At 50.9% G+C, this 23043-nt stretch overlaps 2 protein-coding genes across 12 annotated transcripts in view; one reads left to right on the forward strand and one right to left on the reverse strand.

Annotated features, from left to right (window-relative positions):
- Positions 1-23043, reverse strand: part of LOC144274601 (uncharacterized) — a 51716-nt gene that overhangs the window by 15267 nt on the left and 13406 nt on the right. Inside the window, exon 2 of the mRNA XM_077833552.1 lies at positions 21805-22585. Coding sequence (XP_077689678.1) covers positions 21805-22585 — 781 coding nt within the window. The remainder of the gene's footprint in view (positions 1-21804; positions 22586-23043) is intronic.
- On the forward strand, positions 2610-12641 carry LOC144274608 (zinc finger protein 621-like). 11 transcript variants are annotated; one of them, XM_077833581.1, is made up of 5 exons: positions 3473-3484; positions 4343-4994; positions 5342-5468; positions 6058-6142; positions 9910-12641. In XM_077833581.1, the coding sequence occupies exons 3-5, from the start codon at positions 5342-5344 to the stop codon at positions 9950-9952; spliced, it is 255 nt and encodes an 84-aa protein (XP_077689707.1). In that variant the 5' UTR covers positions 3473-3484; positions 4343-4994; the 3' UTR covers positions 9953-12641. The 11 variants fall into 11 exon arrangements, with proteins under 11 accessions (XP_077689708.1, XP_077689699.1, XP_077689705.1 ...); XM_077833582.1 differs by lacking the exons at positions 3473-3484; positions 4343-4994 and adding an exon at positions 2610-2961; XM_077833572.1 differs by having other exon boundaries at positions 4343-5571.

The following is a 23043-nucleotide window of genomic DNA, read 5'->3' on the forward strand; positions in this document are numbered from 1 at the left end:
CCATTCCAGAAATGGGGAAATTTTTATTCCATCCCCCAAAAGGTCCTGTTCTGAACATTATGCCACAAACTGAAGACATCCCAGCAGGCTTGTTCCATCCTGTCACCACCTCCCTGGCCCTTTGTATTTCCTGCTCCAGCCCTTCTAACACAAACCCACCAGCAGCCCCCCTGAAAATCCACTCTCTGAACGGGATTCCTATCCCACAGCAGGATGTGTTGTAGTCAATGGGATCAGGCAGTCCTACCCCAGTGGGGAGCTCCATTTTCAGACAGAGAGTGAAAATTCGTACACAGTTACAACCACGGATAACAATAAATGTTGCTAGGAAAAGGTGCGCAAAGGAGACAGGATGGGTCAGCCCAAACAGAAAGATCTAAATAGATATTGGAGGAGTGGGCCTGAAACCTCGGTCTCCTAAAATCCAGGTGAGCGCCCTGCCCCAGGGCTGGAGTCAGTCTCACTCCCTCTTACCCGACACATGTGTAACCATTTATACATGGTGGAACAGCTTCAGCGGGAGAGACTGAGACGTACCCTGGAAAACCCCAAAGCCTTTTGTGCCAAACTCCAGGAGAGGATTCACAGCGGAGAGTGACCAAGTAGAGATAGCCGCCTATGTCACTTTGAGGGGCAGGGGCGTATGACCCACCCCTCTCCTCAGCATTTCCTATTGGCTAGCTCAGGCAGCTCCCCTGTCAGCAAGCTGTGTTTTGTGGATCCCATTTTTAGGTGCTTAGCTCTGCCCAGGGAGAATATAGGGAACCTAACTCAGGGCTGTGGATTCCACTCGGAGGCAGGGCATCTGAACAGGTGCTGCTCTGCTGATCTCGTAATGCCTAAATCCCTTGGTACATCTAGCCCTCGGCGATTTCCCCATCAGTATCTGGGAGACACTGGTCCCTTAGCCGAGGGAGGCTCATTAAATATGGAGGAAACACCTTGATTTGCAGATATCAGGGGGAAAGTTTATCATTGGGGAGTTTAATCTCCCACCCACTCAATCCCCATGTGGTGTTACAGATTTTTAAGGCCAGAAGTGGAAGAGACCATTGAATTTAGAAAAACTAGTCTGACCTCCTGTATGATACAATCCAGCGCAATTCATCCGGTTACTCCTGCACTGAGTCCAGTCACTTGTGTTGGACTAAAACACATGTACCAAGGCATCCAGTGCTGAATTTAAGAGAAGGAAAATCCACCGCTTCCCTTGTTAGTTTTTTCAGAAGTTAATCCATTTGTTAATTTGTTCAGAAATTAATCCAATAATCCTAATATTCCATTTGTATTTCTCTGGCTTTCATTTTCAGCCATTCTTTCTCCTTACGCTTTTCTCTGCTAGAATTCAAGAGGCCTTTAGAGTACCTGATAATTTCTTCTTGTAATCAAATCAATGACTCAGGGCAATATTTCTCCTCCCAAATTGAGGAAATCTTATATAATTCAAAAATTAGAGTGCAAACATCAGTTAATTTTGAGGAGATTTTATATCCCTATTTGATAACTGAGAGAGAAAATATGGAAATGATTCACGTGTAAGTTAATTAGAAAGGAGAAGTCAATTAATTTTCTTAGTTGTGGGTATTTAGAGAAATAAATTAGCAGATAATATATTAATCTATAAATAAGAGAAACTGAACAAAATTTGAGAGGATTTCATATAAAAATGTGGCAAGTGGAAAAAAGAGAAAAAAATCTGAAAAGTTATAGAGCAATATTTTATTAATGGAGAGTAAAGGGACTAGATTAGTGGTGATTGTATTGCTATATTTATATACAGGCCTGGCAGAATTTCTTTTTCTCTCTCTTTAATTATGTCAATGGATAATATCAATGTTTATTTTAAGGGGTTCCTTTTTATTTTTATTGATTTAAATGTTCACAGTTGCAAAGGAAATTACAGGGTGGGTCAGATAATAATTATTTCATGGCTGTAGATGTTGGGATTAAAAAGTTAAAGCTTTATAACCATTCAAACGCACACTGTCAGCATCACATGTCAAAACATACCAAGTAACTATCCTTAAATCAAACTTTAAGAAGTTCTCAAGCAGCATTTTCCCGACTCTGCCTCTCTGGTCATTTTGATTATTATCCATGGAAATACTTTTTCATCTGTTTGTGTGTATAGGGTGAAAGTGACGTTTACCCTAAAAAAATCTAATTCGTCCAAGCCTATTTATACAGAACAGAAACAAAATCTGAGCAGACTGATCTCACTGTAACCCCCCCACACGACACCAAGAGCAGGTCATTCAGGCTGCCTGGCACACGTGCATTAGGAGACAGTGTGAGCGGGTCACACTCGGGGCTCTTCAGGAGAACAGGATCCTGCCCCCTTTCAGAGCAGGTGTCTCTGACGGAGCAAACAGGGCCCCAGCAGCCGGTCAGGGCTGGGGCACGAAGGGGCCTGTCTCAGGGGAGGGAAGGGCTCTGAGTTTTGTAACGGGGTTACAATAATTCCCCCCCCCCCGACTCCATTTCAGCCTCATTTCTCACCCCTCCCCTCCCTGACAACCCAGCCCCAGGGACACAACAGGGAACCCCCCTGGGGCCCGCCCATGCCCCCCCCCCCGGCCGCTCTCCCCCCTGCCCGAACCCCCGCGCTGGCCCCGGGCGCAGATCCTGGGCAGAGCCCGGGCAGCGACTCGCCGCTGGGGCCGCAGCTCCGGTCCCTCCGCCAGGCGCTTCCCAGCCAGGGAGCAGCTTCCCGGGGCGGCGGGAGCTGGGGCTGCGGGGCCGCTTGTGCAGAGTCACTGTCCTGCCCGGCCCCGGCCCTTTCCCCGGGTCCCCCCATCACCTGCGGGCTCCGGCTCGGGGGCTGGTGCGGGCCGAGCCCGGGGCGGAGCGGGGGGTTAGTGCCGGTCTCTCCCCGCACAGACCCCGCCGGGGAGCAGCAGCGGCTCGGCCCGGCCCCGGGCTCGCAATGGAGGAGGCGGCGGCAACGTCTGACCCGGGAAGGTAAACAGAGCCCGAGCGTGGGCAGTGTCTGTAACACAAACCGGGGCCCCCGGACTCTGCGGCTGGGCTCCTGGGGACGGAGGATGCTCAGTCGAGGTCCCCTCCGGCCCTGCACGTGTGTGATGGTCTGAACCCCCCTGGGCGCTGGGCCGGGCTGCCCCAGGCGCAGGGGGCCGCCGAGCAATGGGTCCAGCGCTAGGACCCAGAAGGGAGCTGGGGACGGAAGTGAATTCGCTACAGTGACATTTGGTTGCTGGTGGATTCCAGGTTCCCCTTGCAAGATCCCTTGCAAGAGCCCGGAGCCCTGGCTGCGGCCGGGAGAGGGGAATCTCCAGCCGGGCGCTTCCCGCTGCTCCCCGGGAGCCTCTCCCAGGGCAGAGCCCCCAGCCTGGCCAGCACCCTCCTGTATAGGGAAGACAGATCCCCCCACACACACACCAGATCTGGGATCCCCAGCCCTGAGAGGGAGACGCTCCCCACTGAGCAGCCCCTGCTCTCAGACACAGCACACCCTGGAGGGAAGGTAAGAGAGACCTTCCCCATTGCACTCCCCCCACCGAGGGAACAGGGCCTCCGGGTTTCGCTCTGTCTGCAGCAGGGGTGACCCGATCCTCCTGGCTCTGCGGTTAAACTGTCCTAGCCCCCTGAGCAGCTGGCTGGGGATTTTAGTGGGAATGATCAGCTCCGCCGGGCGGATTCATCCCTGCCCCTTGGGGGGCTGCGTCGGGAGTGAATTTTCACATCCCCCCTCCCAGCTAGGGACTGCCTGCAAAATGTGTGTGTGTTGCAAGTCCCGTGGGTCAGATCCTCCCCTCTGATTCCCACCAGCTGGGGATCTGGCCCCACAGGTTTAGATGGAACTATGGCCAATTTACACCAGCTGGGGATGTGCTTGAGTTATGTCTACACTGAGTTTAAAAAGCCCTGCACCAATGAGTGTGAGCCTAGGTTAGCTCACTCAGGCCTGGGCTGCAGGGCTAAAATGAGCTGTGTAGACAGTTGGTCATGGGCTGGAGCCTGAGATCTGAGACGCTCCCCCATAGGGCTCCAGCCCCAGCCTGAACGTCTGCACTGCAATTTTATAGCCCCACAACCTGAGCTCTCTGAGGCCCAGCCAGCTGAGCCAGGCTTGGCCATGTCAGGGGTCTTTTACCGCAGTGTGGACGTACCCTTGAATCATTTGTACAAACGTACAGTGCGTCTCTGAGCAAGAGTTTGTCCTACCTGGTTTGGGGCAACTTCATTGTCAGCCAGGGCCACGCAAAGTGGAATAAAAACCAACCCAGAAAGGTAAACGGCCCCACTGGCGTAATGAGATCTGGTGTCACTCACACAATATTACGTATAACTCTATTATGCTTCCTTTCTTCCCGCACCTCAGCTTCACTCTCTGGTGAAACCCAGGCCGGAGCTCTTTCCATAAGGCTGGACACAGAGTTAAACTTCAGGGCTGTTGTATGTATGTAAAACCCTGTTAAGTAGCTGGTAATATTGCCCAGTGGGCTTTGAAGAGAGAGTCCCACAGAGTGACCTGGGAAATAGACATTCCATGCACACAGAAATGATTATAAATGGGACAACCCATTGTAGATAGGATTTGGAATACTGTGAATATCATTTAAAGACAAGCAGTTGGGCAGTAAATCTGCAGGCGTTCCATATACAGACGTCCCCATTTTGTTGCTATTACAGATATTCAAAGATAAGGTTCCCACATGATATCGACCTTCCTGTTCTTGAGCACGCACATCAGAACACAGTCCCCTCTGATCGTCTCGCAGAGATGATTTCTCGGTCATTGTAGTGTGGCCATCGTATGTGCTGAGTGTGTCTCACTGATTCATAGACTTGAAGGTCAGAAGGGACCATCATGATCATCTAATCTGACCTCCCGCACATTGGCGCTCTGGACTCAAGTCACCTGGACCCTTCACAGCTTGAGAAGAACGGCAGCTTCTCAGCCCTTTCAAAGCACTTCTGACCCCCCTTGACAGTCTGGGGATCTCCACAGCCAGCAGCATTCCAGCCCGTGGGTTGGTAACAGACTGGTCCTCCCTGGCTGGTCAAACTGTATCTAAAGTGATACATCGCTGGATCCTGAACCCATTAGCCAGAGGCTCCTGTGGAATATGAAGGGGGCACCCAGCAGTGAGGCCCAGAGGAGAGGCCCTGTCCCCTCACCCCCAGCTGCTGTGGGGGACAAGGAGCTCTCTCTTTCTCCCCACACCTGGCTGCCCTGAGCAGGGTGGGGGTGGGATTCTGCTACTCTTCCCTCCGCCCCCCCCCCCCGAGCTTCCATTTTATTGGCCCTCCTCTCCTGTGACTAGTGGGATTGTGGCTGGGGCAGCAGGTGCTGAGTGGGGGACTCTTGTTGTTTCAGATGCCGGTGACCTTCGAGGAGGTGGCTGTGTATTTCACCCAGGGGCAGGGGGCTCTGCTGGACCCCACTCAGGGAGCCCTCCACAGGGGCGTCATGCAGGATAACTATGAGATGGTGACCTCGCTGAGTAAGGGATTTCCGTCCCCTCAGTTATTAGAAGCCATGGGGGTCTGTGATTTCTCGGTCACTTACATTCCAGGACAATGGGCCCCATCTTCCCCACATCCAGTGTAAGAGATTTTACTTTCCATATGTTCTTTCATGGCATAGATGGGTCATAGACATGTTAGAGATGCTAGTTCACCCCCAACCCTTCAGTTTCCAAGGGGGCAGAAGCAGCGGATGTACCTGTCTGTATTATTTCTCAGTTGCACACAGGATCTCAGTTCCTCTCCCTTCCTGAGATGAGCATCATCCAGGGGGAGGGCTCTGGGCTCTGCAGATTTAGAAATCGGCAGGGGCTTAACACCAGAGCTGTGTTTGCATCAGCAAGTCCCCCAGAGCGTACAGATCCTGGAAACCTCCACTCAGGGGCCACAGACATCTGCCTTTCCCAAGGGGGCTCAGTGACCATGTTCCATTTGTCCGGGTTCCATATCCCCCCAAACCCAGCGCAGGGCCAGGTTAAGATCAGGGAATGTTCTTTGTGACAGATACTCTCCCAATGCCTGATACACGCTGATCTCACCTGATTTCCCCTGCTCCGCCCCGAGCAGGATTTCCCATTCCCAAACCTGACCTGATCACCTGGCTGGAACGAGGCCTCCGAGGAAGGGGGGATTCCGAGAGGCACCCACACAGGTGAGGAATCAATGAAACTGACAAAAACTGTGAGTTGAATGAAGGAAAAATCTGGACCTCCACAAATGTCTCGGGAGCGAGCTCCCCCCAGTTCTGCCTCATCACACCCCAGGTCAGGGTGGAAGTCAGCAGCTGGCATATCCTCATGGGAGATGTCTCTCACAGCTTCCCACCCATCCTGAAAGACAACTGGTAGGAGCTCCCTCCCACCCATGTACTTCCCCCTCAGTGTCAGGAGGGGATGTGGTGGAGAGAGTCCATCTGGTGCTCCGTGATCCATTTCAGCAGGGTTGTTCCCCCTCATCTTCAAAGTGCAGAAGCTCCTCTTTCTTATTTCATTTCGGTTAACTTCTCTGTCAGGTCTCTCCAGCAGTTTGAGCGGTTCTCAGTCTCTTGCTTCTGGTGGACGAATCAGAAGGTTCTTTTCTCCTATCTCCAGCTAGAAGATTTTTCCATTATATCTTTTTTTGTTGTTGTTCTCTCTGAGGTACCGCCCTGGCCAGGAGAGGATTTATGGAGAACAGGAATCTGTGGGACACCAATATTTGGGGAGAAAACACAGCGCTGCAGGAAACCCAGCTAAGATCAAAGCTGGGCAATAACAAACCATCTCCCATGCTCTACAGCAATGTGGCGGGCAAGACTTAAGCTGTTTGGGGCAGAAATTCAGCAGCAGGAGCCGGCTTTGCTTTCTCCAAGCCAGCTGCCCCTTGCTATTTGGAAGCTATTTAAAAGGGCCAACTCCAAAGTTGGGATGTAGCTGGGAAGCCTTAAGTTGTTTGGGGTAGTAATACAGCTGAAGAACCTGGCTTTTGAGAAGCAACAAGGCAGAGAGCCTGAGCTGTAGCATGGGGATGGGTGTGTTCTGACTGGGGTGAAATATGGTGGCCAGGAGAGGACTTACTGATACCCCACCTATACGAGATAATATTTGTACATCCTGACCGGACCTTTCAATTGCTTGAGTCCTTCCGCTTCTTCCTCTGTTTCCAGAGGAGACCCTTAGTGCTCTCCCAGAATCTTTCCCACCTCTATCAGACATTCCTGGTTCTACCCCAGTTGCTCAAGGGAAAGGTTTCACAAGTTGTATTTCTCCTAGGAACTTCTCAAATATTTGCTCTCGGGCAACTCCAGTTATTTTATGTGACAGTGACCGGATGTGGAAAATGTCCCAGGATGGTCAGACACCTCTGTGCCCTACAAACAGTCCTGTTTATCAATGGAATTTCCAGAATTAGAACCAGATTGTCTTCTACATCATTGGGAGGTGGTACTCAGCTAGGCCCCCGTTCCATTCAGGGCAACCAGTTGGTTTAGGCAGCTCATCAGAAGAACTTGCTAGTGATGCAAGCAGTTAAGAAGGTGGTTCTCGGTCTGCTCTTATGCTTCCCTCCAGGTAGGGTTGCCACCTGTCCGGTTTTGACCTGGACAGTCCGGTTTTTGGCTTCTATGTCTGGGTGCCATTTAGGGTTGCCAGATGCCCAGTTTTTGGGGACCTGGCAACCCTACGAGGCACCCAAACCAAAAGGGTGGGGGGAGGGGCCAGGTCATTAACCCGCGCCAGCCCCTGCTCAGCTGGGGCTGACTCCTACCTACAGGCAGGCTCCTTGAGACAGTCCAGCGAGTGATGGGGGAAAGGGGGGAGAGGAGCGAGCGATGGGGGGCAGGGCCTTAGGGGAAAGAGATGGAGCAGTGGTGGGGCCTTGTGCGAAGAGGCAGAGAAGGGGGTGGGGCCTGGGGAAGGGGTGGGGCCTTGAGGGAAGGGGCAGGGCAGAGGCGGGGCCTTAGGAGGAAGAGGCAGGGCCTCAGTGGTCTGGTTAGCAGAAATTAGAAAGGTGGCAAACCTGCCTCTGGGTTTGGTTTTCACTGATGTGAAAAGCAACACTCCCTTGGCGAGCTGACACTTCCAGGTGGGGATAAGAAATTCCCAGGTAGAAATGCCGACTGAAACAAGCAAAATTCTCTTCCTCTTGGAGAAGGAAGGTTTGTTCCTACCAAGCCCTAGGGATGGACAGTCTCTGCACTGACGAGGCATCTGTGATGGGGTTTACAAACCCCACCACCACCACCACCAGGCAGTAAGAGGGTAAGGAGTTGCTCTGGGCTTGAGTGGCCCCGCCCCACTGCCTCTGGAAGGTATGTCAGGAGTGGAGGTAGAGCTCAAAATGGGGGAGCTTAGCTCAGCAGTTGGAAGCGCTATATCTCCCCAGCTCCCAGATAGAAAGCAGTCCCTGCTCCCTTGCCCCTGGTAGGTCTGTGCTCCCCGAAGCGAAGGCTATATTCTTTCTGGTGGCTAATCAGAAGACACTGAGCCAGTCCAAGGTTCGACCACAGCCCCTCTGAGGGAGGAGAGGCCAGCAGCTCCTCAGGGAGTGACCGTCTGTTTTCTTTTCCTTCTTTCCTTTTCCTGGCCTTTGTTCTTTTGTTTGTCCTCTTGAAACCCTGGAAGGGGTAAACATCAGAGGAACTCAGCCCAAGGCCTGAGATTTCATCCCCAGCCCAGTGCTGCTGACTGCCCCAGTCCGCTTGACCGAGTGGGTCCATAATCCTGTCACGCTCATGCTGCACAGAGACTACTAATCTAATGATTAAACCGTCCTCCATTTGAGCAAAGGAGCTAGTTATAGGTCAACTGCCGAAGCCAGTTGAAGACATGAATATTAGCACTAAATCATCCAGTTCTGAGGAAGTTAACAGAATAAATGGCCCAGGCACCCATAGTCTCTCAAATTTCTACATGTATCAGTTCTGCATCGCTCAATTTCCTGGACTAGGGGAAATGTCTGGGGCAGGTTCCTCTCCTACTCAAATTCCTGTAGTACCTAAGGCACCTTGTCCTGGAAGCTGAGTGAGAAGTTTCACTTGCTGGAGCAGGAATACCCAGGAGAGCTCACGGACTTTCTGCTCAACCCTAGAAACTGCCGGCAAATTCTGGCGAATCAGAGAATTGCATCTTCTGTAATCCTGTTTTGTCTCACGACTGAGGGTATATTTGGAGCTCATTCTAGATGGGATCCTGATTGGGTCTGAGTGCTAGTTTCTATGCAGAACAGAACAGTGCTTCCTTCAAGTAAGTCTGCCATATGATTACCCGTGCTGCAGTGTATTCTCTTACCCGTCACTAATGGATCATGGAGCCCCAGGTTCCTGCGAGGGAGAAAGATAAAATTTAGTGACCCACACATAGCTTTTCCTTCTCTGCTCTGGGCACCTCCTGCTCTGTGAGACTCCACCCTGGATGTCACCAAATTTTGCATTAAATTCCAGTTGGGAGGGCAAATCACTCACTCCTTGCTTTTCCCATTCCGGAACATTCCTCCAGAGAGATGGAGAAACCTCGGTATTCCCTCATGCTGGGGATCTTGCTTTGCTGGATGTCTTCATTTCCATCTGTTGTAGAATCAGTAGATAAAGCCTCCTGCCTGGAGCTGGGTAACCTTTTGGGAATGTTTATTAATAAGAATGTGGAGTTTGTCCTCTCAGCTTTGGCACTTGGCCGGTGGGGAGCTAGAGATGCAGTTGGGTCTCTGAACAGCTCTGCCTGCTGGGGATAAAGTGTGAATCTAGAGAGCGGTTTTTTATAAAAGAAGCCTCCGTGCTTGCAGAATGAGGAGGAATAACCTAGGTGGAATGGATCACAGAGCACTCGCTTTAGAGAAGGAAAAAATGATAAATAGGTTAGTAAATTTCCCCTTCCTCAGTTTCTCCAACAGTTATTGTGTTGCCCCTGTTTTTTTCTGTTCCCCTTTCTTTCCTTCTCCCCACAGCGAATGGCTCCTGGCTGGATTCTCTCTCTATCCCAGCAGGTGAGAGGATGGCGAGTGCGAATGAGAAGGAAAATCCACAGCAGGAAAGTCTTGAGCAAATGGAACCACAGGGGATGCTATTGGGAAGAACCGAAGTGACCTATTCCCAGAGTTGTGGCCAGGGAAAAGCCTGTGATAGACAGTGCAGGTCAAAGAGAAACCAACCATGGAAGAAAGTGGTTACATCCATTAATCATGGGGGAGGATGGAAGGATCTTAAGGAAACTACAGCTCAGTTGAGAATGCACATGGGAGAGATTAAAAACACATGCACTGAGTGTGGGAAAAGCTTCCATCGGAAATCACACCTTATTAGACACCAGAGGCTCCACACAGGAGAAAAACCCTATAAATGCCTCGACTGTGGGAAATGTTTTAATCAGAGCTCAAACTTTATTGTGCATCAGAGAATCCATACGGGAGAGAAACCTTACTAATGCACAGTGTGTGGGAAAAAATTTATCCAGAGCTTGGATCTTACTTCACATCACAGAACCCACATGGGAGACAAACCCTATAAATGCCTCGACTGTGGAAAAAGCTTTAGTCGGAGCTCAGATCTCATTTCACATCAGAGAATCCACACAGAAGAGAGGCGTATCGATGCCCCAACTGTGGGAAAAGGTTTAATGACAGATCTAATCTTATTAGGCGCCAGAGAACCCACACCGGAGAGAGGCCCTTTAAATGCTTGGACTGTGGGAAACGTTTCTGTCGGCGCTCACAGCTTATCAGACATCAGAGGGGACACAAGAAAGAAATCCTATAAATGCACAGAGTGCGGGAAAAGGTTTATTGACCATTCAAACCTTACTTGGCATCAGCAAACCCACATGGGAGAGACACCCTATAAATGCATCGACTGTGGAAAATGCTTCAATCGGAGCTCAAATCTTATTGTGCATCAGAGGATCCATACAGAAGAGAAACCTTATAAATGCCTCCAGTGTGGGAAAAGTGTCAATCAGAATTCAGCCATTCCTGTGCGTCAGAGAACCCACACCGGAGAAACGCCCTACAAATGCTCGGACTGTGGGAAAGGTTTCAATCAGCGCTCACACCTTACTAAATACCAAAGACTCCACACAGGTGAGAAACCTCAAATGCGGGAAAAGCTTCAGTTTCGACGCAGATGTTCTCAGGCACCACAAATGCAAATAGGGAAGAGACTTCTTAGATATGTTTAGTGTGGAGAATGCTTCAAGTGGAACTAACATGATATTGGACATCAAAGACTCCTCCACACAGGAGAGAAGTTTTCTCAGTGTCCTGTAAAAATTTTCTCAGTGTCCATAGTAAAAAAACAAACAAACAAACAAACCTATTTCCTCATTCCCACACACATCCAGGGCTTCTGACTCCCAAGGATCCAGGTACCCATCTCTGGGGTGAGGATACAGCCACAGCTGATCCTAAGCTGACAAGCGACCCTCTGGATCTGCCTGGTCTAAGCGACCCCCAGGCAGAGGAGAAGAAGCCCCGATCAGCGTTCTCAGCTCTCCATGCTTAGGAATCCCACTGTGATTCATTTGATCCCAAAGCAGACTCCAGAGGCTGCAGGTGAGTCACAGACATGAAGGTGGGATGTCTAATCCCTAACACACAGCGATCGTTCTACGTTAAATCAAGGTTTCCATGTGTTGGTAAATTGACTTACTGCCAAGCTCAGATTGCTGGCAGCTGTGCAGATAGGAAGTTTGTTTGTTCACAATGATGCTAAAACTTTTGTAACTAACACGACCAACTAATGAGGAGGTGCTGAATGAAGCAGGTAATGAGTTCAGCAGAGACAATGAGTAAATCTGTACTCCAGGTCACAGGTAACGCACTCTGGGATTTCACTTTATGTAATCTTGAAAGGATTTTATAGCCCACGCTGTATCATGAGTTTTTTCCTCTCTTTTCTGAAGGTCAAAACTGTGGATACTGGTTTTCTTTCACAGGCTGTACTGTTGATTTTATTGGGGACTACACAAGACAAATGAGCAGTTGCCAAAATAGTCCCTTCTTATTTAGTTTCTACTATGTGCCCACCCTGTTAGTGTTGTTTGAACAATGGTCATTATAAATAATCACCAGCACAAACACTGATGGGCGAGTCTCGCGGGCCGAAAGGCAGCCACCGACACGGGGAAGGAAGTTACCGCCTGACCCCTGCAGTGACGTGAGGTGCAATAAGGAGCATGGGGAATACAGAGCTAGGAAACTGTAGGGTTTGCTCGTGAGAGCCAGACAGCAGAGGCTGAGAACTGTGAACTCGCTGCACCAGGGCATGAGAGAGACAGGAAATGTCCTATGAGCGCTGGGGGGAAGCCATCCCTGAATGCTAAAAGGCAGGAACTAATGCACTGAGGGGAGCAATCGGGAGCGGTGAGGGGCATCCTTGAGTTCCTGAAGGGCTGAGGCTCAGCAGAGCCGAAGAGGACCCCAGGAAAGTCAACGGGCCTGTCCTGCCCTGACGCCAGGCCAAACCTCATCAGCGAGGCTAGCGGGAGATGAGGAGCCAGGCAGCCCAACTGGTCACCTCCTCCCCATCTACCACTGCGTCCTGGGTGGGGATTGCCACCCCGCCGCCACTTCCCACACCAGATATAAAAGCTACAGTTGGGACTGGAGATTCTGCAGGAGCGCCAACCACCCGTGTTCAAAAACCATGGGTCAGGCTCCCCCAAAATCATGAGATTGGCTTTAAAATCAAGAGATTATGTAAAACTAAGACGTTTGGTGGTCTTTTTATTTGCCGTCTGTTTTCTGAGCCTTCAGGGTAGAGGTCCCCAAACTATTGGGCATGCCCCCCTAGGGGGGTGTATGGGGTGGGGAGTCCCTCCCTACCCCCAGCTCTGATCCCACCCCAGCTGCGATCTCAGCTCCTGGCCCCATTAGCACGGCTCCACTCCTGGCCCCGCCCCCAGCCTCGACCCTGGGCATGGTCCCGCTCCCGGCCCCAGAACCACCCCCCAGATGCATCCCCAGCCTCGACCTCCTTACCGCTGTCCACGTCCCATCCCCCCACCCGGAGCCATGGCCCTGCTCTCAGTCCTGGCTCTGGAGAAGTGAGGGCACGCAGATAAGTGTAAGGTGGGGGTGCAACCCCCAAAAGTGGGGACCGCTGCTTTAGGGTGCATTGGGGTCACATTTTGAAGCTTCCTCCGCAGCCTCGAGGGCTGGAAAGTTACTTTTCCTTTAAGAATGGAGGCTGAAATCATCACATCTCCACTTGACTCCAGGAGCTGGGGCTTTAAGAAAAACGAACGACCATGAGGCTGAGAGCTTGGCCCCAGCCAGCACCAAGCTCTCACCTTCCCCCCGGCCTGCCCCAGCCAGGGCCATGAGGAGGGGCGGGGAGGGAGAGCAGCTAATGGCAGCGGGGCCTCAGCCAGAAGGGGCGAGGCCTCAGCCAGTGCAGAAAACAAGTAGTGAGTGCCCAGTACTCACAGGCAGACTCTCCCCCCCAGTCCCGCATCAGCTCTTCCACCTCCCTCCCAGCGCCTCCCGCCTGTCGCGGATCAGCTGTTTCGCCACCTGCAGGAGGCACTGTCCAGGGTGGGGCGGAACGGGGCGGAGCAGGGGCTTGGGGGAAGGGATGGAGTGGGGCCAAGGCCTGGGGCAGAGCGGGGTGTCGAGCACCCTCCTCCCCCCGGCAACTCAAAGACAGTGCCTGGGCCACAGACTGGACAATCCTCGGAAATTCGGAGTTCAGGGTCAATTTAAACCCAATGAGGCACAGAAAATGCATAGTGAGGTCAACCAAGCCCCGTGCTGCCCTGGGGTAGGCTCTTCCAACCTCCCAGCTAAGTAAAATTCACTGGAATCCTGCTGCTCGCACTGCCCGGGGTCTAAATCGGGGTAACCTCGCTGGCGTGGATTCCCCGCTCACTCCCCCCTCGATGAAATCAGAAGTAACCCCACTGGCCGCCATGGGAGCGAGGTGAGAGGCGACGCTGAACATTGACTCCTTGTGCTGTTTGTGTAACCCCACTGCGATGGGGGCTGCTCCACTCACCGCTCGGCGGCGCCTCCTTGTGGCTCCTCCGGGGGAATTCACTCTGCCACCGGGTCAGATGCCCCTTCCTGCGCGTTCCCCTCACTCGCTCTGCTGCCTCTTGTCTTCCTGCAGCCTGTCGCTCTTTCCTCTTTGTAGCTTAGCCCTCCAGCTAGCTCACATTAAAGATCTCCCCCCTTCTGAGGTACTGCAAGCCCTTTGAGGCAAACTGTCCCAGGTGGACTGTAGGGGAACCCGCGCCCACCCTCTACACCAGGTTCCAATCCAGAGACCCTCAGCCCAGCAGCTCTGGGCTTTTACTTTCCCAACCCTCATTGCTCCTTCCCTGGACTGCTTCCTACTTTGTCCTTGCAGCTTCTGGCTTTTCCCCCCTGGTATTGGGGGGTACCACTGCAGATTTCCTCCCCTCTGCCTGCCAACTTCCTCTCTTTATAGATCCCGCCCAGCTGCTTCCCCGCAGCAGGGCTTCATCTGCAATTAGGCCCTACCACTCCCTAGGTTTCCTCCAGGTGCAGCCTAAGATTAATTGGCCCTTGTGTGGAGTGGACACTCCGTCACACCCACCCATTCGGTCTTGCACTTTGTTGCCTTCTCATGGTGGCTGGGGCCCATCTACGGTGGATGAGCCTGCTACAGCCTTGCCTGACAATCTTGGAGCTCAGTCAGAGGAGGCCTGTACATTTAAGAACCAGAAATCCCAGCTGCAATCTCCATGACCCACCTACGGACATTGCTCTTATATTTACCGGTTTTGTTTTTAAGATAAGTAGGCGGAAGTGATTCTAATCTCTGAGCTGGGTTCCTGCCGAAGGGCCCAGGCCCACATCCACAAAAGAACGGAGGCGCTGTGATGAAGTCTCACATTGGATCTGGGACAATAGGGCCCATTCCCCTGAAAGGTAAACCTAAAACTAGGCAAGAACCTAAGTATAAGCCAAAGTGGGCTCATCACAGACCCCACAGTAACTGAGGGGACAGAAATCCCTTATCCAGCAAGGTCACCGTCTCATAGTTCTCCTGCATGACGTCCCTGTAGAGGGCTCTCTGAGCAGGGTCCAGCAGAGCCCCCTGCCCCTGGGTGAAATACACAGCCACCTCCTCGAAGGTCACCGGCATCTGGAACAACAAGAGACCCCCCCCTCAGCACCTGCTGCCCCAGCCACAATCCTACTAGTCCCAGGGGAGGAGGGCCGATAAAGTGAAAGGTCTAGTGGAGACAGAGGAGCAGAATCCCACCCCCACCTTGCTCAGAGCAGCCAGGAGGCTTGAGGGAGGGGAGAAAGAGAGAGCTCCTTGTCCCTCCCAGCCGGTGGAGGAGGGCAGGGGCTTTCCCCTTTATCACACACCTGCTAGCCAGAGGCTGGTACAGGAGATGGAGCCCCTCCACGGGGTCGAGGGACACGAATCCCAACCCCCTCCCCATTCCCAGCAGCTCGGGGTGAGGGACGCGGTCTCTCCCCTGGGCCTCACTACTGGGTGCCCCCTTCATATTCCACAGCAGCCTCTAGGTAGTAGGTTCAGACTCCAGTGCTAGGAGTCTGGTCTGGTAAACCCTGGCCAAGGGGCTTGTTATCTGTTCCAGAAATAGGGGAATTTCTACCCCTACTCAATGGGCCTGCTCTGACAAACAAACCGCAAACTGCACACGTCCTCTGCAAGTTTGACACATCCTGTTCCCCTCCCTCCCCCTGTGTATTTCCTGCCCCTTTCCCTCTCGGACAAACTCACCAGGAGCTCCATCAAAAACCTGACCTGAGCAAGTGCCATGCCACAGCCCAGGTCTCTCCAGCATCTGCAGGCTCCAGCTTAGGTGTTGGTGCCGGCAGAGCCCGGGACTTCCCCAAGGGTTTGGTTCCAGCTGCCGGGGAAAGTCCCCACCTGGCCTAGGCACAGAGGGGGCTTTGATAAAGGTTTCTCCCCGCCATAGATCCCTCTGAGGAAGCAGCAGCTGCTCAGTCTGGGATCCCAGATCACAACTGATTGGGAACATCGGACTTCCCCAGCTTCCAGCCAGGCCAGCATATGGGGCCTTGGGGGGAAGGGGAGGAGCAGGGGGCAGGAGATCGGGGGGGGGGGGGGCTTCCGTGGCAGGAGATCGGAGGGGAGGGCAGATGTTCTTTGTGCCCAGGGCCCCAATAAATTTTAATCCACCTCTGCCCCATCACTGTACATTCACAGAAAAGACAGGACTTTCGCTGCTCCTTTAAAGAGAGAGCAGCAACAGCTGGTTATCTTGCCTAGAGTTAACAATCGCTTCAATGCAATCACAACACTGGGTTGGTTTAGATAAAAAAGTCAAACAAGTTTATCTAATTAAAGAGAGAGGTTTTCAGTGAACCCAAGGATAAGGGATAAAGCTAGAAAGGGTTACAAACGACCAAACGTGAAAGACATGCTTTCGAATAGCAAAGATGTAACTTAACAAGTTACCATCTTTGTTCAAGGTAGTTTACCTACCAGTCTTCCTGTTCCATTCATCACTCAAGAATATTAATGATCAGAGAATTATAGTTAGAGGCCGATGACATTGGTCGAGTGGTGATGTACCTGGCAGGAGCAGCACCATCCAGCAACATCGTGGTCATCTGAGTGGTCCTATGCAGGATGACGCTGCTCACCCTGTGTGGAGAAGAGGCTAGAAAAGGCTCCTTCCCCAGAACCTGACCAGACTACTGACTCTGGAAGGTCACACGCTGTGAGGTCAGAAAACAAGCAAACGCACAGTTATGATAGCTATGTGGAATGCTAGGACTCTGTGCAACAACCCCTTCCACCAGCACACGTTGCAAGAGAACTGGCCAGGTATAGGGTCAACATTGCTGCACTGCGTGAAACCAGACTTGCTGACGAAGGGCAACTCATGGAGATCAGTGCAGGGCACGCGTTCTTCTGACAAGGCTCCCCAACCTCTGAGCCGTTACGAACCAGTGTTGGCTTTGTCATTAGCAACTCCCTTGCTGCCAAGCTCGAACATAAGAACGGCCATACTGGGTCAGACCAAAGATCCATCCAGCCCGGTGTCATGTCCTCTGACAGTGGCCAGTGCCAAGTGCCCCAGAGGGAATGAACAGAACAGGTGAACATCCAGTGATCCATCCCGTCGCCATTTCCAGCTTCTGGCAAACAGGGGCTAGGGACACCTGCCCATCCTGGCTAATAGCCATTGATAGTCCTATCCTCCATGAACTTATCTAGTTCTTCTTTGAACCCTGTCACAGTCTTGGCCTTCACAACATCCTCTGGCAAGGAGTTCCGTGGGTTGACCATGCATAGTGTGAAGCAATACTTCCTTTTGTTTGTTTTAAACCTGCTGCCTATTCATTTCATTGGATGACCCCCCCCCCCCCGCCCCAGTTCTTGTGTTATGAGGAGTAAATAATACTTCCTTATTTACTTTCTCCACAAGTCATGATTTTATAGACCTAGGTTTACCTAAAGGCATAAATGATTGTCTTATGCTTCTGCGGTTGCCATCGAAACGTAAATGGTACACTAGCATCATCAGTGCTTATGCTCCTACCATGACAAATGTCAACAATGAGGAAGTATGCAGTGTACTTGTAGCCATGTTGGTCCCAGGATATTAGAAAGGCGAGGTGGGGGAGGTGATATCTTTTATCGGACCGAATTTTGTTGGTGAGAGAGACAAGCTTTCGAACTACACAGAGCTCTGAAGAAGAGCCATTTGCTCTCATCAACAGAAGCTGGTCCAATAAAAGATCTTACCTCAGCCACAATGAGAAAGAAAAGCTCTTCAGTGACCGAGACAAACTCATCGTGTCTACATCAGCATCAGATAAATTAATTATGATGGGAGACTTCAATGGAAGGGATGGAAGTAATGGGTAACCTGGCAACACGCCCTTGGACAGCATGGGACTCGGAAAGAGAATAGCAATGGATCTCTGCTAATCAGTGAGTGCGTCAAACGGCAGCTAGCGGTCACAGATACCTTTCTCCACCTACCAGATATAAAGATAACATCATGGATTCACCCAAGATCCAAACAATGGCATCTTATCAACTACTGCATCATCCAACAATAAGATCTACAGGACAGACCAGGGCATGATCTGCTCCAAACTGTTACTGGCAATTTGACCCATGTATTGCAAGTCATCAACTAAATCAGGGGTTCTCACAACAAATGTTTTGGTGGCCTCAGCGTGCGGCCACCAACTCTTGCTGGTGGCCGCTCTGACAATTTTTAAATAAATAAAGAGGAGGGGCTGCTGCTTTACACACACCCCCCATCACCACCCAGAATGCTGTGGCCACAAGAAAAGCCCCTGGTGGCCATGTGCGGCCACGGTGGCCGCATTTGAGGAACACTGAACTAAACCAGACAGCTCAATGTAAAGCGATGACAAGGTGCAGCTCTGCAACTCCACAGCATCTCTGTCTGACCCCACTGGTTTGACTATTGGTGCTAAGGTACATAGCGAATGGGCCACTTTTGCAATGCCGTATATCAAGCCACTCTTGCCAAAATGATGTCACCAAGATGAGGTCAACAAGAATGACCCAGACATCTAACAGCTGCTCATTAAACAACATGAGATGCACTGTCGAATTCTTGCATCCCATGTCCCTGTAGGCACAGTAACAATATACAGGAGTGTGCAACAGGAAACCTGGTCTAAGTTTAGAGACATGCAGGATCAGTGGTGGACTGCCAAGGCAGATGAAATCCAGGGCTATGCCACCTGTCAAAAGACCAAAGACTTTTATGCTGCTTTGAAAGCTGTATGTGGTCCTACACACACGACCACAGTGCCTTAGAAGAGTATGGATGGCCTAACACCAATCACTGACAAAGGAGAAATCCTTCAGAGGTGGCAACACCATTTTGGTGATCTTCTGAACCCACCATCTAACGCTCCAGGTGAGGCACTAATTAGAGTAGTGGGTCAGCCGACATGTAATTACAACATGCACGCAGCCCCGTCCCTTGACGAAGTCAGCACTGCAATCCGTGCCATGAAGAACTTCAGGAATCATAGAATATCAGGGTTGGAAGGGACCTCAGGAGGTCATCTAGTCCAACAATCCCCAATTTTTGCCCCAGATCCCTAAATGGCCCCCTCAAGGATTGAACTCACAACCCTGGGTTTAGCAGGCCAATGCTCAAACCACTGAGCTACCCCTCCCCACCGCCTCTGATGGCATTCCTGCAGAAACATTCAAATATGGAGGCCAGACCTTGCTAAGGCGACTGCCTGGACTCTCTCTCTCAAGATATGAAATACTGAAGATATACCACAAGATTTTAAAGACACCACCATTGTCACCATATACAAGAGGCGAGGTGAAAAGTCAAACTGTGGCAACTATCACGTTATCTCGTTACTCTCCACCACTGACCAAAGTACTCTTTGATTGTCAATCACGTGCTATCAGAGTCACCATGTGACTTCAGGCCAATGAGAGACATGGTATTTGTAGCTCATCAGATGCAAGAGAAATGCAGAGAATAGCAACAGGACCTTCACGCTGTCTTCCTCAACCTGGCTAAAGCACTTGACACAATCAGAAGACCTGGACTATGGCAACTAGTTTGTAAGTTTGGTTGTCCAGAAAAATTCACCGCCATTCTGAGACTAGTTCATGATGGAATGCTTGGGCCAGTCTGCATAGAAGGTATTCTGTCTGACCCCGTTTCCTACCACTAATGGTATTAAACAGGGCTGTGTAATTGGTCCGATCCATCTAACCTCTTCTAGGCAGCAGTGCTCAATGATGCTACAAGGTGGAAAGATAGGCACTGAGGGAAACCCTACTGCAAAAACTTAGATGCCAAGTGACCCGAGGAACCCACTGGGCTAGAGCACGAGTTTTGTGCATCGTAGTGGTCCTGAAACTGGGATTTGGCACCTAAACAGGGACCTTGGAGCCTAACTCCTTTGGGGAACTCAGGCCCTTTTCCTTCTCCGAGCCACTCTCATAACTGCTTCTCCTGCTGTCTGCTGGCTTTTCTTCTCTAGCACACACAGCTCTCCAAACAACCCCTCGTCCTCACGGCTTACCTCTGCTCAGGCGTTGCCATGGGCCCTTCTGCTTTGCGCGGCGGCCTCCTATTACAAAGAGGGGCTTAACTCTTCCTTCCATTTAGCCAGGAAGAGGGGTAGTTAGCACAGACGCCAACTTCTGTCAGCGATGGTGGGTGCTCGAACCCCGCCCCCGCCTCCGCCCCACCCTGCCCCTATTGGATCCCTCCCCAAATCCCCGCCCCGGCCCTGCCTCCTCCCCCAAGCACGCCGCGTTCCCCCTGCTCCCCTCTCCCTCCTAGGCTTGCCGCGCGAAACAGCTGTCGTCCTGATGGAGTTTGAGGGTACGTCTACACTACAGAGACCATACTGGCACCAGTATAACCCCATTGTGTAGATGCAACCTACACTGATGGAAGGGGTTAGTAGCTAGGTCAACAGAAGCGTCCTTCCACTGACAGTTTTGCATCTACACAGGGGGCTCGGTCGGTCTAGCTATATTGCTCAGGGGGTGTGGATTTTTCACTCCCCTGACTGATGTAGCTACGTCAACCTAACTTTTAAGGGTACACCAGGCCTAAGATGTTGACACAGTGAATGACTGATCTCCCATCTAGAAAGAAATCATTTTCACAAATAACAAATGATACACGCTGAACAATTTACATAGTGTTTTGTTTCCCCTGTCAGGATATTTCCCCTATCAGTTACACTCCCAACCAAATCTTTGAGTTTAAAAGGTTGCCACCTGGACTGACTTTATCACCCAGAGAGAAAGGAAAGAAATAACATAACAAATTACAAAAGCGTCACTATTTACACAGCCAGGACATCTGCACCTCACCACCCAAATCAACTATATGCCCTCCAAATCTCCTGTGAGCTTTGCTCTCCCTGCATGCTTTCCTTTCAGTCCCCTGGGAGACGCTGCTTTCAACGGGTCTTGAGGAGTGTCTATTGTTTCCAAATAGGACAAATTTCACCCCTTCTGTTCTAATGGGGAATTAATCCCTGTTCCAACTCTTCCAGCCTCAGTTTCCACACCTATCTTTTCAGTTTCTAAAAGGTGGCCAAAATGAGATTCTACTCCCTGGAGACGTTCTCAGGTGGTCAGGAAACCTGAAAAGCCATTTGGCTCTTAAAAAGTTGGATAGCGCACAGAGCATGGCCTACAGGAGCAACCAATTCAACTTAACCTTCCCAGGGCAGGGAGAATGTGAAACTGACAAGAGCCTTGCAGGTGGACAGTCAAGAAGCTGAGTAATTCCATTTTAGTCCTCCTGAAAGTGAATTTTCTTTCCTTCTGAAGATCCCTTTTGGTGAAAAATTTTGAGTGTTTTGGCCTTTTGTCCTGATTGATCGTAAAAATGTTTCTAAAAACACATTTTTCACAGGAAAAGATGTTCATGCATCCAGGCAGATATCCCTAAGAGGCAAAGGCCACTAGTGTGTGCAGGAACGAGGAAATGGATACTTTAAAAAAAAAAAAAAAGGCCACAGGGAGAATTTCTCTCCTTTGTGGAATCTCTGAGATCCAGTATGCTGTTCGCTTCACTGGAATCATTTCCATACTGAGCATTGAAGAGGTTTCTTCCCTGTGTGGATTTGCTGATACATGGTATGCTCAAAGCCCCAACTGAAAGTTCCACCAGTCAAGGTTTTTTCCCTTTGTGCAGCCTTTGATGCATAATAAGATTTGAGTTCTGACTGAAGCCTTTCCCACAGTCCAGGCATTTATACGGTCTCTCTCCAGTGTGGGTTCTGTGATGTCTAATAAGATCTGAGTTGTAACTGAAGCTTTTCCCACAGTCCAGGCATTTGTAGGGTCTAATCTGATGCATGATAAGGCTTGAGTTGTCACGAAACCTTTTCCCACACTCGAGGCATTTATAGGGCTTCTCGCCCGTGTGGATTCTCTGATGGGCAAGGAGCCGTGAGATCAGAATGAAACTTTTCCCACAGTCAGAGCATTTAAAGGGTTTATCCCCAGTGTGGAGTCTCTGATGGACAATAAGGGCTGAACTTCCACTAAACTTTTTCCCGCACTCCAGGCATATAAAGGGTTTCTCTCCCGTGTGGGTTCTCTGATGTCTAACCAGGGTTGAGCTCCGATTGAAGCTTTTCCCACAGTCGAGGCATTTATGAGGTTTAACTCCCATGTGGATTCTCCAATGGTTAATAAGGACTGAGCCGTTACCAAACATTTTCCCACACTCCGGGCACTTGTAGGGTTGCTCGCCGGTGTGGACTCTTTGGTGTCTAATCAGATGTGAGCTCTGAATGAAGCTTTTCCCACAGTCCAGGCATTTATGGGGTTTAACTCCCGTGTGGATTCGCTGATGCTTAATAAAGGCTGAGCCGTCACGAAACATTTTCCCACACTTTGGGCACATATAGGGTCTCTCTCCCGTGTGGACTCTTTGGTGTCTAATCAGATGTGAGCTCTGAATGAAGCTTTTCCCGCACTCCAGGCATTTATAGGGCTTTTCGCCAGTGTGGAGCCTCTGATGCCTAACAAGGTGCCCTCGCTGATTAAAACTTCTCCCACACTCAAGGCATTTAAAAGGCCTGTCTCCAGTGTGGAGTCTCTGATGTGAAATAAGGTTTGAGCTCCGATTGAAGCTTTTCCCACACTCGGAGCATGTGTTGTCTCTCACTCCTGATGGGATTCTCTGCTGGGCTGTGGTTTCCTTGGGGTCTTTGCAAACTCCCCCATGATCAGTGGATTTACCCACTTTCTGCCCTGGATGGGTTCCCAGCTGCGTCTCTGGCCTGTGCCCATTTCCCCAGGCTTTTCGCCACTCCTGGGTAAAATTCCCTTCAGATCTTTCCAATAACATCCCATGTGGTTCCTCTTGCTCAGGACCTTCCTGCTGCAGATTCTCCTCTGTGTTTTCACTCACCATCCCATCACCTGCTGGGACAGAGAGAGAGAGGATCCAGAAAGGAGTCATTCCCAGTGCCAAAAAGAAACAACAGGAGAACAGCGAAGAGGTTTAGCAACATAATAACTAGAGGAAAGACGGAGATATTTGATGCTGCCTCCACATCCCAGCCAAACAGCAAGGGGGAAGTAAAGTCAGGGAGGGAACTCCTGCCAGCTGG

The sequence above is a fragment of the Eretmochelys imbricata genome, chromosome 14 (assembly GCF_965152235.1).
Source record: "Eretmochelys imbricata isolate rEreImb1 chromosome 14, rEreImb1.hap1, whole genome shotgun sequence".
Taxonomy (NCBI): domain Eukaryota; kingdom Metazoa; phylum Chordata; order Testudines; family Cheloniidae; genus Eretmochelys; species Eretmochelys imbricata.

Bases quoted from the DNA above. Each gene is read 5' to 3' on its own strand.
- LOC144274608 (XM_077833573.1), top strand. From the start codon at position 10,449: ATGGGAGACAAACCCTATAAATGCCTCGACTGTGGAAAAAGCTTTAGT.